Below are 14,970 nucleotides of genomic sequence, written 5' to 3'. Positions count from 1 at the left end.
ATTTTCTAATATTATCAAACTATCATTTATTTGTTCATCAATTATTTTCTCCATTTGACACCTGGTACAAGTTCCTAATATGATACTTGTTGAGTTATGAGTAGCTCTTCAATGGACCAAGAGCACCTGGAAGGGGCAGGGGGTGGGGCAGGGGGTCACAGTGGCAGAGGCTCTGTCTAAGCTTTCTCTGTATGCCCAGGGCAGGACAGAGTACCTGGTTTAGAGATGAAGAATATCTGTTTGAGTGAATAAATGATTATGTATTACTTTATAGCTCTAAAATCTATCTTCACAAAAATCTACCTTTTATTCTTGACCTCCTTTCTCTTTCAAGGTGCTTTCACTCTTATACTTGATCCCCGTTATTATGTTTCAAATTTTCATGTTTTAACCCTGCAAAATCCCAACAGTTCCTGGAGCTCAGCTAAATTCCTCACCATGGAAATCAGTGCAAATGGAAGCAGGGCTAATCTGATTAATCTCAGTGATACTTTATACATAGTATCTCTTGACCCAAACTAAACTTCAAAACCTATCATCACTCTATTTCTATAAAGTTTCTTAGGTTGTCTCCATGCTAACCCACTGTTATGTCAGACTCTTCACTCCCAACCACAGCTGCTGCCCAAATAAAATGTTCAGGCAAAGGATTATTTCCTAATCAAATAAATTAGAAACAATACAATTACTGTTATTACTTGCTATCAGTGGTTCAGTGTCACAATGGTCACCTGTGAATCTAAGTTTCTAAACAAGCTTCATGCCAGTTTTTATGAGGCTAGCCACACTAATTTAAAGCTCTGGGAAACCACTAACTTCTATAGACTACCTGGCTAGAATAAGCAGCTCAGGCAACTCCCAGCTTTATACTTCCAAAACTCAGTGCTCTCTCAAAGCCTCCCCTGGGAATATGGCGCAGATATTAACAGAGACTTAAGCCTGCTCCATTAAGCCAGGGTACAGAGTCCATTCTGTAGAAGCAAGTCTTTGAGGGCCAATTCAGTGACTGAGCTTTTCTCCTGCTCCCTCAGTTAATGTTGGCTTAAAGGGCCCCCCTCCCCCCTTTGATGGAGGGAAATCCGTTTGTGGCAACTAGAAGGAAGCATTTTTCTTCTTATCTATGCATGTGAAAATAAATCAGTAGAGGCTTCCTGTTTCCTAACACCCATTAGCCAACCTGGGGGAAAAAAAAAGAATGTTGCCATTTAAAACAAAAAGTTGTGATCAGTGTCTACTGGTCAATAGTCTCTAAAGTCCTGATATCTAGCCAAGATGTTATGATGAATAGTGAATGGCCTAAAAAATTAAATATTTCTGAAACTATCATTATTAAGTGAATTATGTATTACCACATTTTAAAAATGTATTTTTATGATCATTTAAAAAGTGTTTTTAAGAAAGAAAATGTTATCAACAATTCTGTCCTTGGTGAAGAAAATGTATTCTTAGAAGACTTTAGATGATTTAATTTTCCTTAACAGCCAATTTACTGAAAAATTTTTAAAGCTGCTCTCTGATAAACACATTTTCTTATTTCTGTTAAATGCCATTATGTTATGAAGTATCAGGCTTAATCTACTCCATATGTATACATTAAGGGAATCTGTTCAATAAGCTTAACGGTTTAATCCTCTCTTGAGACAGTATAAACATGAAAGTAATTAAGATTCTTGTGCTTCACCCTACTATAGGATGATATGAACAATGATAAATAAGCAGAGGAGACTGTGCTTGGTCTGCTAGTCCAGGATTTCCAGCTTTCCAAACAAAGAGCAAACCTGAACTTAAACTGAACTTCCATCTTTTGTTTAGTGAATCTTAACTGAGTAGTCAAATATAACTCATGAGAAGGCTGGGTGCTAGAAATTCAACAATAAAAGTCAGAACCACAAAAATTCACACAATAGAGGCAGCATTCAGGCATTCAGATGATCAGAAATTAACAAGGTTTTATGAGAGTTGTTCAAACACAGGTATCTTAGCACTAGCACCACTATGTAACAAGTCACCAAACATTTACTTTCTTACCTCTTCTACATTTGTACTGGATTTTGCACTTGTCTCCAAGAATTTAATCCCGTAGTCAATTGCTAACTGAAAAACAAAACAGAAACATTTAAATTGACTGAAAGTTGCTTGAAAATACAAAGCATTTTTATTTTTTAGGTGTTTCAAAGGTGGGATATCTATTTTGGAACTTCTCTGGTTCTCAAGTTTCTCTGTTGTGTTTGAATTTAATAATTTAACTTAAGTAAAATTTAACTTAAGTAAAATAAAAGTAAAACAAGGCTCAACTTTCATTTAGAACACAATTTAAGTACTTTTTTTTTTCTGTTGTACCTCTAGTTCTCTAATATATTTAAAAGATAAACCATGAGACAGATACCCACCTCCACCATTAACATGGGATTCATTGGCCCTCTTTATCTGCTCCTAAAGTACAAGTCTCCATCAGTTACTATACTGATTTTTAATTATTTTTTAACAAATGGGTATATATTAGTAGTACATGATTAGAATACTGAAATATTCATTGCAATGATTGAGAAAACTGTGATGACATCCATGCTTTCATTTACTCTCAAAGAGTTCCAGTTCATTTACAACATTTAGTGCATGTTTTTAGGGGGAAAAAGTTCACAGCAGATTGACAAATAAAATGCCTTTTGCATGTATCACTGAACAAAGCCTAAAGCAAAATTCCAAAACTTTAAAAGTGAGCAATATGAAACCTCAAGGTCAATTTAGGAAATGTCATGGGAGTTAATATGTACATTAAATTATCGTTTGCTTTACAGGACACAAAATAGAGAAACACCAATAAATGAAATAAATGACCTCCACAGCTTGATAAATTATGGGGAATTAATCCATAATGACCATAACTAATGTATAGTAAAAAAAATTTTAGAAGAAACAATGAGGGAAACGGACTTTGGCCCAGTGGTTAGGGCATCCGTCTACCATATGGGAGGTCCGCGGTTCAAACCCCGGGCCTCCTTGACCCGTGTGGAGCTGGCCCATGTGCAGTGCTGATGCGCGCAAGGAGTGCCGTGCCACGCAAGGGTGTCCCCCACGTGAGGGAGCCCCACGCGCAAGGAGTGCACCCGTGAGGAGAGCCGCCCAGCGTGAAAAGAAAGAGCAGCCTGCCGAGGAATGGCGCCGCCCACACTTCCCGTGCCGCTGACGACAACAGAAGCGGACAAAGAAACAAGACGCAGCAAATAGACACCAAGAACAGACAACCAGGGGAGGGGGGGGAAATTAAATAAATAAATAAATCTTTAAAAAAAAAAAAAAACCAATGAATTGGAAAATGTTTACTGTTGAAACTTCACCTATACTATTAATATTACTTTTTTCCAAAGAGAATGAATTACTTCAATGTCAAAACTGGCCAACTTCACACAGATATAGAAAAAAGAGCCTGAACTCAAGGCTGCATGAATCCTAAAAAGACCAACTTCTATCTCCTAAAAAACATTAGCAAATTCTTTAGGAATGAGTCATGAGCACATAGAATATGGAGTTGGATCTTGAATACTAATTCATACCATTCATTTAAGGATATTTCTCTTTGCTGTTGGTATCCAATTTGAAAGGATTAAAATATAAATATTTTAAAAATTAAAATCATTAACAACAACAACAAAAAGTTCCAACAGGGAAGAAGACTTGGTCCAGTGGTTAGGGCGTCTGTCTACCACATGGGAGGTCCGCAGTTCAAACCCTGGGCCTCCTTGACCCGTGTGGAGCTGGCTCATGCGCAGTACTGATGTGTGCAAGGAGTGTCCCCGCGCAGGGGAGCCCCACACGCAAGGAGTGCGCCTTGTAAGGAGAGCCGCCCAGAGCAAAAGAAAGTTCAGCCTGCCCAGGAATGGCGCCGCACACACGGAGAGCTGACGCAGCAAGATGACGCAACAAAAAGGAACACAGATTCCCATGCCGCTGACAACAACAGAAGCGGACAAAGAAGAACATACAGCAAAAAATGGACACAGAGAACAGACAACTGGGGGGGAAGGGAGAAAGGGAGAGGAATAAATAAAAATCAATCTTTAAAAAATAAAAAAAAAGTTCCAACATGTCTTCATTCGATTCAAATTTACCTTCTCCCCTCTTTCTTTTGATACTTGTCTTTTGTCATTCATATCACATTTGTTACCCAGGATCATTCTTTCAACATCTGAAGAGGCATGCTGGAGAGAAGAAAATAGCATGTAATAAAAACAGCCTGAGAAAAATCAGTTATCCAAAAGACAAATCCTAACCTGTCAAAAATACATTCATACATTTAATAATAGAACAAATATCTTGCACTCAACACCAGGCCTGATTCTGAGAAGAGTTTAAAGAAGGAGAAGCTACAGCATAAGAACTTTTACAGAGCCTGAGCAAACTTTTTTCCCAAAGGCTTATGGAACTTTGTTCTCATGAGTTTTTGTTTGTTTTGTTTTGTTTTTTTCTCTTCACATGAACAAATAAAACTCATGGTTATCCAACCATTTTGTTAAGGTCAAAAACGCCTCTAGGGATACAGACAGACAAGCACCCATTAGGTCTTTTTCCTTTATCATCATTCACTTAGGTACATACCTCTTCAATGTTTCTTATCCAATTTTTAATATTGTCAAAGGATTTTTCATTTGTGATGTCATAGACCAGCATAATTCCCTATAAGAGAAAAAGACCTTTATTTAGTACTTTATATATTTAAAGTTGTGGAATATTAATGTCAATGTATTCCTTCCTTCCAGAAACCTATTAGTTCATCCTTTTTATCTCTTTATAAAAGTACTTTATAAAAATTTGAAAAATACAGAGAATAAATTAATTTTCATTACCTCACCATATAAATAAATAAAAACTCCGTTAACATTTTTACTGTAAACCTTTAATGAATTAGTGATTATAAGAAAGGTGATACACCCTTTTTACCTGGCCTCTCATAATAAGAATTGGCACCAACTGACTTGAAAGTTTTTAAGTTAAAACAGATAACATTGAGAGTTAAGAGGTAATTCCAAGTAGAAATTGACTTACTTCTTAATTCTCTAGTAAGAGTGAAAAAATATATATATTTTAATATGGGCCAATCAAAATTCACTATTTAGAGGCCTGCCCACTCAAGATGACAAAGTAAGATACTTCAGGCTCTCTCCCCCAACAGAAGCTTTGAACAACCAGCAAAAGCTAGCAGAAACATCTTTTCTTAAGTCCTAGGAAATAGTTAAAGGATTACAATAACTGAAAGAGTACCAAATCAGGTTATTTAAAAGTGGTAGTATCTCATGGTATCCTGGCTGGACCCTTCCCCACCCCTAGCAGCTCAGCGTGGAGATGTGCAGATCCCTGAGCCCACTTCCGATGGGAGCAGAATAACCTTTGTGCATATACTGGGAGCATATACATTTGGCCCAACCTGTCTGGTGGTGGCCTGAGGGACTTGCTGTCTCAGAACTTGCTCTGCTTGTAGAAGGCTGCCTGAAGAGCTCTCCTACAGAATGCTTTCAGAGAGCAGTCAAGTGGCTGCCTGGGGCAAGTGACTGCTGGCTGTAGGACACAGTGTGGAATACAGGGCAGTGCCAGGACCATGAGGAAACGTTCCTAGGGAAGAGGGGCCATTCAGAACCCTAGACCAGTAATTCTTAGGGCCAAACACACATGCCCAAGATCAGACACATGTGCAGAAAAGATCAAGGAAGTCCCTATGCTTTGGCCTGGAGCTATTCTCCAAAGTCACTGTGCAGATAAGTCCTGTCTGTAAAGACTAGAAAAGGTGTTTCTTTTTTGCCTTTATTTTTTATTTATTTATTTTATTTCTGTTAGCTCCTTGCAACCAAGAAAAGCTCCAGTCATAATACTAGCTGGATAGAAGCTTAAGAAACAGAGTCTAAATTCCAGCCTTAACACATTAAAACATCAAAATGTACCAGTTTCAGCAAAAGGTCACAAAACATACAAAGAAACAGGAAGTAATGGTTCAGACAAAGGAGAAGATGAAAACATTAGACACCATCAATGAGGAAGACCAGACCTGGGACATACTAAAAATAAATACTTTTTTAAAAATGGTCTTCAATATGCTCAAAGAACTAAAGGAAAACATGGATAAAGAACTGAAGGAAATCAGGAAAACAGGAGATGAACACAAAGAGAATAACAATAGAGAGATGGAAATTATGAAAAGGGAGCAAACAGAGCTAAAGACCATAGTAACAGAAATTAGAAATTCCCTAGAGGAGTCCAACAGCAGGTTAGAGCTGGCAGAAGAAAGTAACAGTGAACTTGAAGATAAGACAATTGAAATCATTCTGTCTGAAGAGCTGAAAGAAGGAAGAATAAGAAAAGTGAACAGAGCCTGAGGAACCTGGGGGATACCATTAAGCATAACAATATACATACTGTCAGAGTCTCAGAAAGAGAAGACAGAAAGGGGCAGTAAGAATATTCGAAGAAATAATGGCTAAAAACATCCCAAATTTAATGAAATATATGAATATACACATCCAAGATGCTAAATGAACTTCCAAACAAGACAAACCCAGATAGACCTATGCCACAGCTTATTACAATAAAACATTTGCCAAATATCAAAGATAAAGAGAGAATTAAGACATTTCCAGATAAACAAAAGCTGACAGAGTTCATCACCACCAGACTGACTCTAGAAGAGATGCTAAAAAGCATTCTGCAAGTTGAAAGGAAAGCTCAATAGACAACAGATTGAAGCTTTATGGAGAAATAAAGATTTTTGGCTAAATATAAATGCTAGTACTACTTTATTTTGGATTTGTAACACGACCTTTTACTTCCTCCAGGATCAAAAAGCAAATATACAAAATGTAATGATAAATCAGGAAACTTCCAGAAGCAGAGGACTCATTTCTCCCCAGGAAAAATGGAGGACAGGCAGATATTCACTGAAAAATTGTTCTAGGGCTTGGGACACCAGGAGATGACTGGACACCACCCAGAGGAGAGAGGGCCAAAGGAAAGGAGTCTCAGCTGACTAGAAATATCTCCCAAGTAAAGCTGCAGCAGCAGCTGCTGGCACCCATCCCCACATCCTTAGAGCAAACAGCACTTGGTCCTGTGGTCCCTGGCTGGTGGCTATGGACTAAGGGGGCTGCAGGAGTCTTTTATCCCAAGAAAGAGGAGAGGAAGGGATACAGCCTATGGCAAATTCAGATTTTGGCTAGTGAACTTGGTCTGCTGAGATCTAAGGGTCACGCATACTTTCAGGTTGGGTAGGATTATGATATTGTTTGCCTGGAGAGCCTGCAGGGAGCTAAAGATAATTTGCCTTCTCTAACACCCTGCCCTGGACAGGTTACTGACTAAGCAGAGGGAGAGAGAGTTCTGCCAGCCAAGGGAGGACAGCAGCTTCTGAGAACATTTGTTTGTTACACTTGGCCTACCCTGAGGGACACTTGGGTGGGTAGTACAGAAGCATGAACTCAGAGGTCTGCCAAAGAATGCCATCTTCTGGCAGACCAGGAACGTGCATGAAAAGGGAAAAATAATAATAAATAAATAAAAGAGGCAATCTGGCACCTTTATAGACCCCTATCCAAGGCCCTTGAAAACTGGCCTGTACCCCATTACTGGATACATACCCCTGGCTTGTGAGGTTAAACAAGAATGATCCTAAAGATCTAGAACAAGTTGAACCAAGAATCAAAGAACAGTGGTAGCACACAACAACTTAATAGTAAATCTCTAGGCAAGAGATGGAAATTGAATAGCAGAGCAAACTAAGCATCAGAATCAGCAAAAAATTACAAGCCATACAAAGAAAAAGGAAGATATGGATCAGGCAAAGGAACAAATCAAAGCTCCAGATCAAATCAAAGAATTTGAAACTACTAATCAATGATCATACGAATCTCCTAAATCAAATCATGGAGTTGAAAGCCAACATGGCTGAAGAAATAAGAGACATTAAAAAGAAACTAGGAAGGCGGTGGACTTGGCCCAGTGGTTAGGGCATCTATCTACCACATGGGAGGTCCGTGGTTCAAACCCCGAGCCTCCTTGACCCGTGTGGAGCTGGCCCATGTGCAATGCTGATGTGCGCAAGGAGTGCCATGCCATGCAGGGGTGTCCCCCGCATAGGGGAGCCCTACGCACAAGGAGTGCGCCCTGTAAGGAGAGCCGCCCAGCGCGAAAGAAAGTGCAGCCTGCCCAGGAATGGTGCCGCACACATGGAGAGCTGACACAACAAGATGACGCAACTAAAAGAAACACAGATTCCCGTACCGCTGACATCAACAGAAGCAGACAAAGAAGACACAGCAAATAGACACAGAAAACAGACAACCAGGATGGGGGGAAAGGGGAGAGAAATAAATAAATAAATGAATCTTAAAAATATATATATATATATAAAAGGAACTGAGTGAGCACAAAAGAAAAATTTGAAATCTTGGACAGAAGAATAACAGAGTTTATGGGAATGAAAGACACAGTAAGTGAGATTAAAATACAATAGAGGGAAACGGACTTTGGCCCAGTGGTCAGGGCGTCCGTCTACCACATGGGAGGTCCGCGGTTCAAACCCCGGGCCTCCTTGACCCGTGTGGAGCTGGCCCATGCGCAGTGCTGATGTGCGCAAGGAGTGCCGTGCCACACAGGGGTGTCCCCCGCGTAGGGGAGCCCCACGCGCAAGGAGTGCACCCGTAAGGAGAGCCGCCCAGCGCGAAGGAAAGTGCAGCCTGCCCAGGAATGGCGCCGCCCACACTTCCCATGCCGCTGACGACAACAGAAGCAGACAAAGAAACAAGACGCAGCAAAAAGACACAGAAAACAGACAACCGGGAGAGGGGAGGGGAATTAAATTAAAAAAAAAAATACAATAGAGACACACAACAGCATATCTGAAATCACAGAAGAAAAAATTAGCAATGTAGAGGACAGAACGGCTGAAATTGAAAAAAAAGAGAAGAACAAAGAGAGGAAAGAATGGAAAAAAATGAGCAGGGGCTCAGGGAGTTGAATGATAGCATGAAGTATACCAACATATGTGCTATGGGAGTTCCAGAAGGAGAAGAGAAGGGAAAAGGGACAGAAAGATTATTTGAGGAAATTAAGGGCTGAAAATTTCCAAACTCTCAGGAAAGAGATGTAGACTTTTGTCTAGAAGCACTGTGTACTCCAAACAGAATAAATCCAAATAGACCTACTGCAAGACACATATAATAGTCAGACCTCCAAATGCCAATGATAAAGAGAAGATTCTGAAAGCAGCAAGGAAGAAACAAAACATCACACACAAGGCACACCCAGTAAACCTTAGTGTGGATTTATCCTCAGAAACCATGGAGGCAAGAAGGCAGAGGTATGATATAATTAAGGTAATGAAAGAGAAAAACTACCAGCCAATAATTCTTTATAATGGTAAAACTGTCCCTCAAAAGGGATGGTAAGTTTAAAATATTCACAAATAAATAGAAACTAAGAGAGTTCATAAACAAGAATCTGGCACTGCAGGAAACACTAAAAGGGGTTCTTCAGCCAGGAAAGAAAAGACAGGAGAAAGAGGCTTGGAGGAGTGTGGAGAAGTGAAGACTATCAAAAAGGGTAACCAGGGAAGTGGACGTAGCTCAACTGATAGAGCATCCACCTACCACATGGGAGGGTCTAGGGTTCGATACCCAGGGCGTCTTGACCTGTGTGGTGAGGTGGCCTACGTGCAGAGCTGTCACATGCAAGGAGGGCCGTGCCACGCAGGGGCAACCCAACGTGGGGGTGCACCACGCACAAGGAGTGTGCCCTGCAAGGAGAGCTGCCCGTGTGAAAAAAGCGCAGCCTGCCCAGGAATGGCGCTACACACATGGAGAGCTGACGCAGCAAGATGACACAACAAAAGAGAGACACAGTTTCCTGGTGCTGCTGAGAGTGCACGTGGACACAGAAGAACATACAGCGAGTGGACAGAGAGAGCAGACAACTGGGAAGGGGGGAAGGGGAGAGAAATAAATCTTTAAAAAAAAAAAAGGTGGTAACCAAAAGGGTAAAAAGACAGACAAAAATAAGATAGACATGAGAAAGTCAAAGGATAAAATGGTTTAAGTAATGCCTTTACAGTAATATCATTGAATGTCAGTGGATTAAACTTCCCAATCAAAAGACATAGGCTGAGAGAATAAATTTAAAAACCATGAGACATCCATATGCTGTATGCACGAGATAAACCTTAGATCCAAGGATGGAAAAAGACTGAAAATGAAAGGTTGGAAAAAGAAAATTCACACACACCATCCATATGCTGCCTACAAGAGTCTCACCATAGACCCAGGCATACAAACCGGCTGAAAGTGAAAGGTTGGAAAAAGATAATCCATGAAAACAGTAACCAAAAAAGAGCAGGGTAGCTATACTAATATTGGACAAAACAGACTCTGGCAAAACTGAAAGGAGAAATAGACATCTCTACAATAAAAATTGGAGACCTCAACATACCACTTACATCCATAGATAAAACAATTAGAAAAAAGATTAACAAGGAAACAGAGAACTTGTACAATTTGATAAACATGCTGGTCTTGACAGACATATACAGAACTCTGCATCCCAAATTAGCAAGTTATACATTCTTAAGTGCTCTTAGATCTTTCTCCAGGTTAGACCATAGGTTGGATCGTGAAACAGTTCTCAATAAAATTTAAAAATTGAAATTATACAAAGCACCTTCACTGATGAAAATGAAATGAAGATGGAGGGAAGCAGATGTGGCTCAGACAACTGAGCTCCCACCTACCATACAGGAGGTCTGTGGTTTGGTTCCCAGTGCCTCCCAAAGAGAACAGTAAGCTGGCGTGACAGGCAGGCACTGCAAGCTGACACAACAAGATGATGCAACAAGAGACACAAGAAGAAAAACATAATGAGAGACACAAACAAAGCAGGGAACAAAGGTGGCTCAAGCAATTAGGTGCCTCCCTTCTACATTGGATGTCCCGGGTTTGGTTCCCCGTGCCTCCTAAAGTCACAGGACACAGCAAGTGCAAACAACAAGGGGGTGAGGAGAAATAAAAAAGAAAAATAAAAATCTTAAAATCAATAATAGGAGGGAAAGGGAAAAATCTGCAAATATATGGAGGCTAAACAAATCACTCCTGAACAATCAGTGGGTCAAAGAAGAAATTGCAAGAGAAATTAGTGGTTATCTTGAGAAGAATGTAAATAAGAACACAACTTATTACAACTTATGGGGGGGAAGCAGATGTGGCTCAAGCAATTGGGCTCCCATGTACCATATGGGAGGCCCTGGGTTCGATTCCCAGGGCCTCCTGGTGAAAGCAAGCTGGCCTGCACTGTGGAGAGCTGGCCTGCGGCACAAGCTGATGCAATAAGATGACATAACAACAAAAAAAGAAGGACAGAGGAAAGACATGAGAGACACAACAAACCAGGGAGCTTAGGTGGCTCAAGCAACTGAATGCCTCTCTTCCCACACTGTAGGTTCCGAGATCAGTTCCTGATGTCTCCTAAGGAAAAGATGAGAAGAGAAGACAAGGAGACACAGAAGAACATGCAACAAAATTTGGACACAAAGAGCAGACGGTGAGTACAAGTGGTGGTAGTGGGGAATAAATAAAATAAATCTTCAAGAAAAATTTTTATGGGATACAGAAAGGTAGTGCTGAAAGGGAAATTTATAGTCCTAATGCCTATATTTAAAAAAGAAGAGCTAATATCAAAGACCTAATCTTCACACCTGGAGGAACTAGAAAAAGAGCAATCAACCAATCCCAAGGCAAACAGAAAGAAAGAAAGTGCAAAGATTAGAGCAGGGGAGCAGATATGGTTCAAGCAGTTCAGTGCCCACCTCCCACATGGGAGGTCCCAGGTTCAGTAGTGGACGTGGCTCAAGCAGTTGAGTGCCTGCCTCCCACGAGAGGTCCTGGTTCAGTTCCCACTGCCTCCTAAAGGAAAAAAAGATTAGAACAGGAGGGGGGGGAGGGAGGAATAAATAAAATTCCTAATAAATAAAATTAGGAATGAAAGGGGGGACATTGTCCCTGACCCCACAGAAATAAAAAAAATCATAAGAGGATATTATGAGAAACTGCATGCCAACAAATTAGACAACTGAGATGAAATGGACAAATTCTTAGAAATGCACGAACAACTGACATTGACTCTAAAAGAAATACAGGAACTCAAAAAACCAATCACAAGTAAAGAGATTGAATCAGTCATTGAAACTCTTCTAACAAAGAAAGTCCAGGACCAGATGGCTTCACAGGTAAATAAATACCACCAAACATTTTGAGAAGAAATAATACCAATCCTGTTAAACTCCTCCAAAAAATTTAAGAGGGAAAATTACCCAACACATTTTATGAAGCCAACATCACCCTAATACCAAAGCCAGATAAATACACCAGAAGAAAGGATTACAAACCAATCTCTCTGATGAACACAGATGCAAAACTTCTCAAGAAAATACCTGTAAATCAAATCCAAAAACATATTAAAAGAATTGTAGAGGGCAGGGCATGCAGGGGCGCACACGTGCACAGGCGAAGGGCAGAGGGACCAGGCAGTACTGCGGGGCTGCCGCCAGGTCCACTGTTGCTCCACGCCACCCGCCTAGTGACCGCTGTGCCATGGGAGTGCAGGTGGACACCACCTCCCCGGAGACGGGCGCACCCTCCCAAAGTGCGGCCAGACCTGCGTGGTGCACTACACAGGGATGCTTGAGATGGAAAGAAATCTGACTCCTCTCGGGACAGAAACAAGCCCTTTAAGTTTAAGCTAGCAGGTGGTGATCCGAGGCTGGGAAGAAGGCGTTGCCCAAATAAGTGTGGATCAGAGAGCCAAACAGACTATCTCCCCAGACTTCGCGTACAGTGCCACTGGGCACCCAAGCCTCACTCCACCAAACGCCACTCTCGTCTTTGATGTAGAGCTTCTAAAATTGGAATGACAGGAATGGCCTCCTTCCTCCATTCCCTGTACTTGGATATGCCATGGAGGGACCTGGCGCCTCCAGACACAAGCATGTGAACCCATATAGAGTTTTTCCTGATGTCCCACTATACTTTTTGTATAAACATCTGCCCAGACTGAATGTGTTCTGTCACTCAGCTTTGCTTCCAACATCTCCCATTTCCTCTTCCCCTTTCTCCTGGTATATGTTGACTTTAAAGATATGCCGTAAACCTCAAATTACTTTTTTTGTTTTGGTTTTGGGGTGGAAATTCAGTTTCAGTCTTCTGGATCTCAGTTTCTAGTTAAGTGTATGTTCAGGTATTAACAGTACGAGGAATGGGTTAACTTTAGAATAGGAACTGGTGCTGGGGGCAGGGGGTGCAAGAACATTTATTTTTTGGGGTTGTGAAATTTTTATATATTATATATTAAACATTCTTGTTGCTGTGCTGCAAAGCCATAGCAGATTTGAGATCCTGTTGAGGGCTGAATCCCCAAGTTGAGAGATGCCCTGGGGTTGCATTAAAAGCCCTACCCAAAACTGAAGTAGGAAAGGGGAGAGCCTCGGCCTCCACCAGTCCCACCCTATCCTCCCCTCAAACCCTCTGCCTTTTGAAAGCAAATAGTTTCCACTGCGGCGTTGGACACTACAGGGATCTGTCCCCAGGCCAGCAGGGACCTCTGAAGCCTTTTCCATGGCCTGGCTTTTTTTTTCCATACTGTAGTTTTTCTAATGGATTTTCAGGACTTTTGTACTCTTCTCATAGCTGTCAAAACTCCACCACTTCCTAAATTTTAAGAACTTTAATGGAAAGTTTCAATTGAAGATGCTGTTTGTAGACAGTTAACTACCCAATGAAACCCCAGCTGTGTGACAAATCCTTGACTGTTCTCTTAAGAAAATGAGGCTGGTCATCACAGCTTCAGCATCTCCTGTTTTTTGATGCTCAGCCCCTGCTGCTGATCTCAAAGTTTCCTGGCTTTTCCTTCCCCCTCTCACCCCTTTGCTGACCTGTGTAGTGATTTGGTGAGAGAAACTGTTGCTGCCCCACCCTCCCATTTCCTGCATCACATACAAGTTTTGAGTTATTGCAATAAAAATGCTTCGTGCTGGCTTTTCTCAAAAAAAAAAAAAAAAAAAGAATTATACACCACATTCAAGTGGGTTTTATTCCTGATATGCAAGGGTGGTTCAGCACAAGAAAATAAATTAACATAGAATACCACATTAACAAATTGAAGGAAAAAATGCATATGATCATCTCGATTGATGCAGAAAAGACATTTGACCTAAACAAATGGAAGGACATTCCGTGTTCATGGATTCGAAGGCTAAACATCATGAAGATGTCAATTCTACCCAGACTGGTTTACAGATTCAATGCAATACTAATCAAAATTCCAACAGCCTACTTTATAGAGATAGAAAAGTCAATCATCAAATTTATTTGGAAGGGAAAGGGGTCTCAAATAGCCTAAAACATCCTCAAAAGGAAGAGTAAAGTCAGAGTATTCATGTTTCCTGACCTTGAAGTGTATAGTAAACCTTTAGTGATCAAAACAGCATGGCACTGGCATAGACAGAAACACTGTTCAATGGAATTGAGAGTTCAGAAATAGTCCCTAACCTCTAAGGCCAACTTGGCCTACCAAGTTCACTTTATTGGGACAGAACAGTCTCTTCAACAAATGGTATTGAGAGAACTGGAAATCCATAACCAAAAGAATGAAAGAGTACCCCTAACTCAAACTATAAATAAGAATCAACTAAAAATTGATCCAAGAACTAAACATAAAATCCAGGAACATAAAACTCCTAGTGTGGAAAGCAGATGTGGCTCAAGTGATAGAGCTTCTGTCTACCACATGGGAGGACCTGGGTTCGATCCCTGGGGCCTCCTGGTAAAAAAGAAGAAGAGAAAGTGTGCCTGCACAGCGATCCAGTGCCCAAGCAAGTGCCTGTGTGGTGAGCTGGTGCCCATGTGAGTGCCTGCGTGGTGAGCCAATGCCCGTGCAAGTGAGTCACGC

The 14,970-nt window shown here is 40.9% G+C and overlaps 1 protein-coding gene across 2 annotated transcripts in view; it reads right to left on the bottom strand.

Moving 5' to 3' along the window:
- Positions 1 to 14,970, bottom strand: part of RAB8B (RAB8B, member RAS oncogene family) — an 81,907-nt gene that overhangs the window by 5,294 nt on the left and 61,643 nt on the right. For both annotated transcript variants that reach the window (XM_004469624.4, XM_071214236.1), the window contains 3 exons: positions 4,597 to 4,674; positions 4,110 to 4,199; positions 2,029 to 2,094 (listed from right to left, as the gene is read on the bottom strand). In XM_004469624.4, coding sequence (XP_004469681.1) covers positions 2,029 to 2,094; positions 4,110 to 4,199; positions 4,597 to 4,674 — 234 coding nt within the window. The remainder of the gene's footprint in view (positions 1 to 2,028; positions 2,095 to 4,109; positions 4,200 to 4,596; positions 4,675 to 14,970) is intronic.

Source organism: Dasypus novemcinctus, chromosome 3, assembly GCF_030445035.2.
Source record: "Dasypus novemcinctus isolate mDasNov1 chromosome 3, mDasNov1.1.hap2, whole genome shotgun sequence".
Taxonomy (NCBI): domain Eukaryota; kingdom Metazoa; phylum Chordata; class Mammalia; order Cingulata; family Dasypodidae; genus Dasypus; species Dasypus novemcinctus.
Note: the sequence above shows the minus strand (reverse complement) of the source record. Positions and strands in the feature narration are given on the sequence as shown.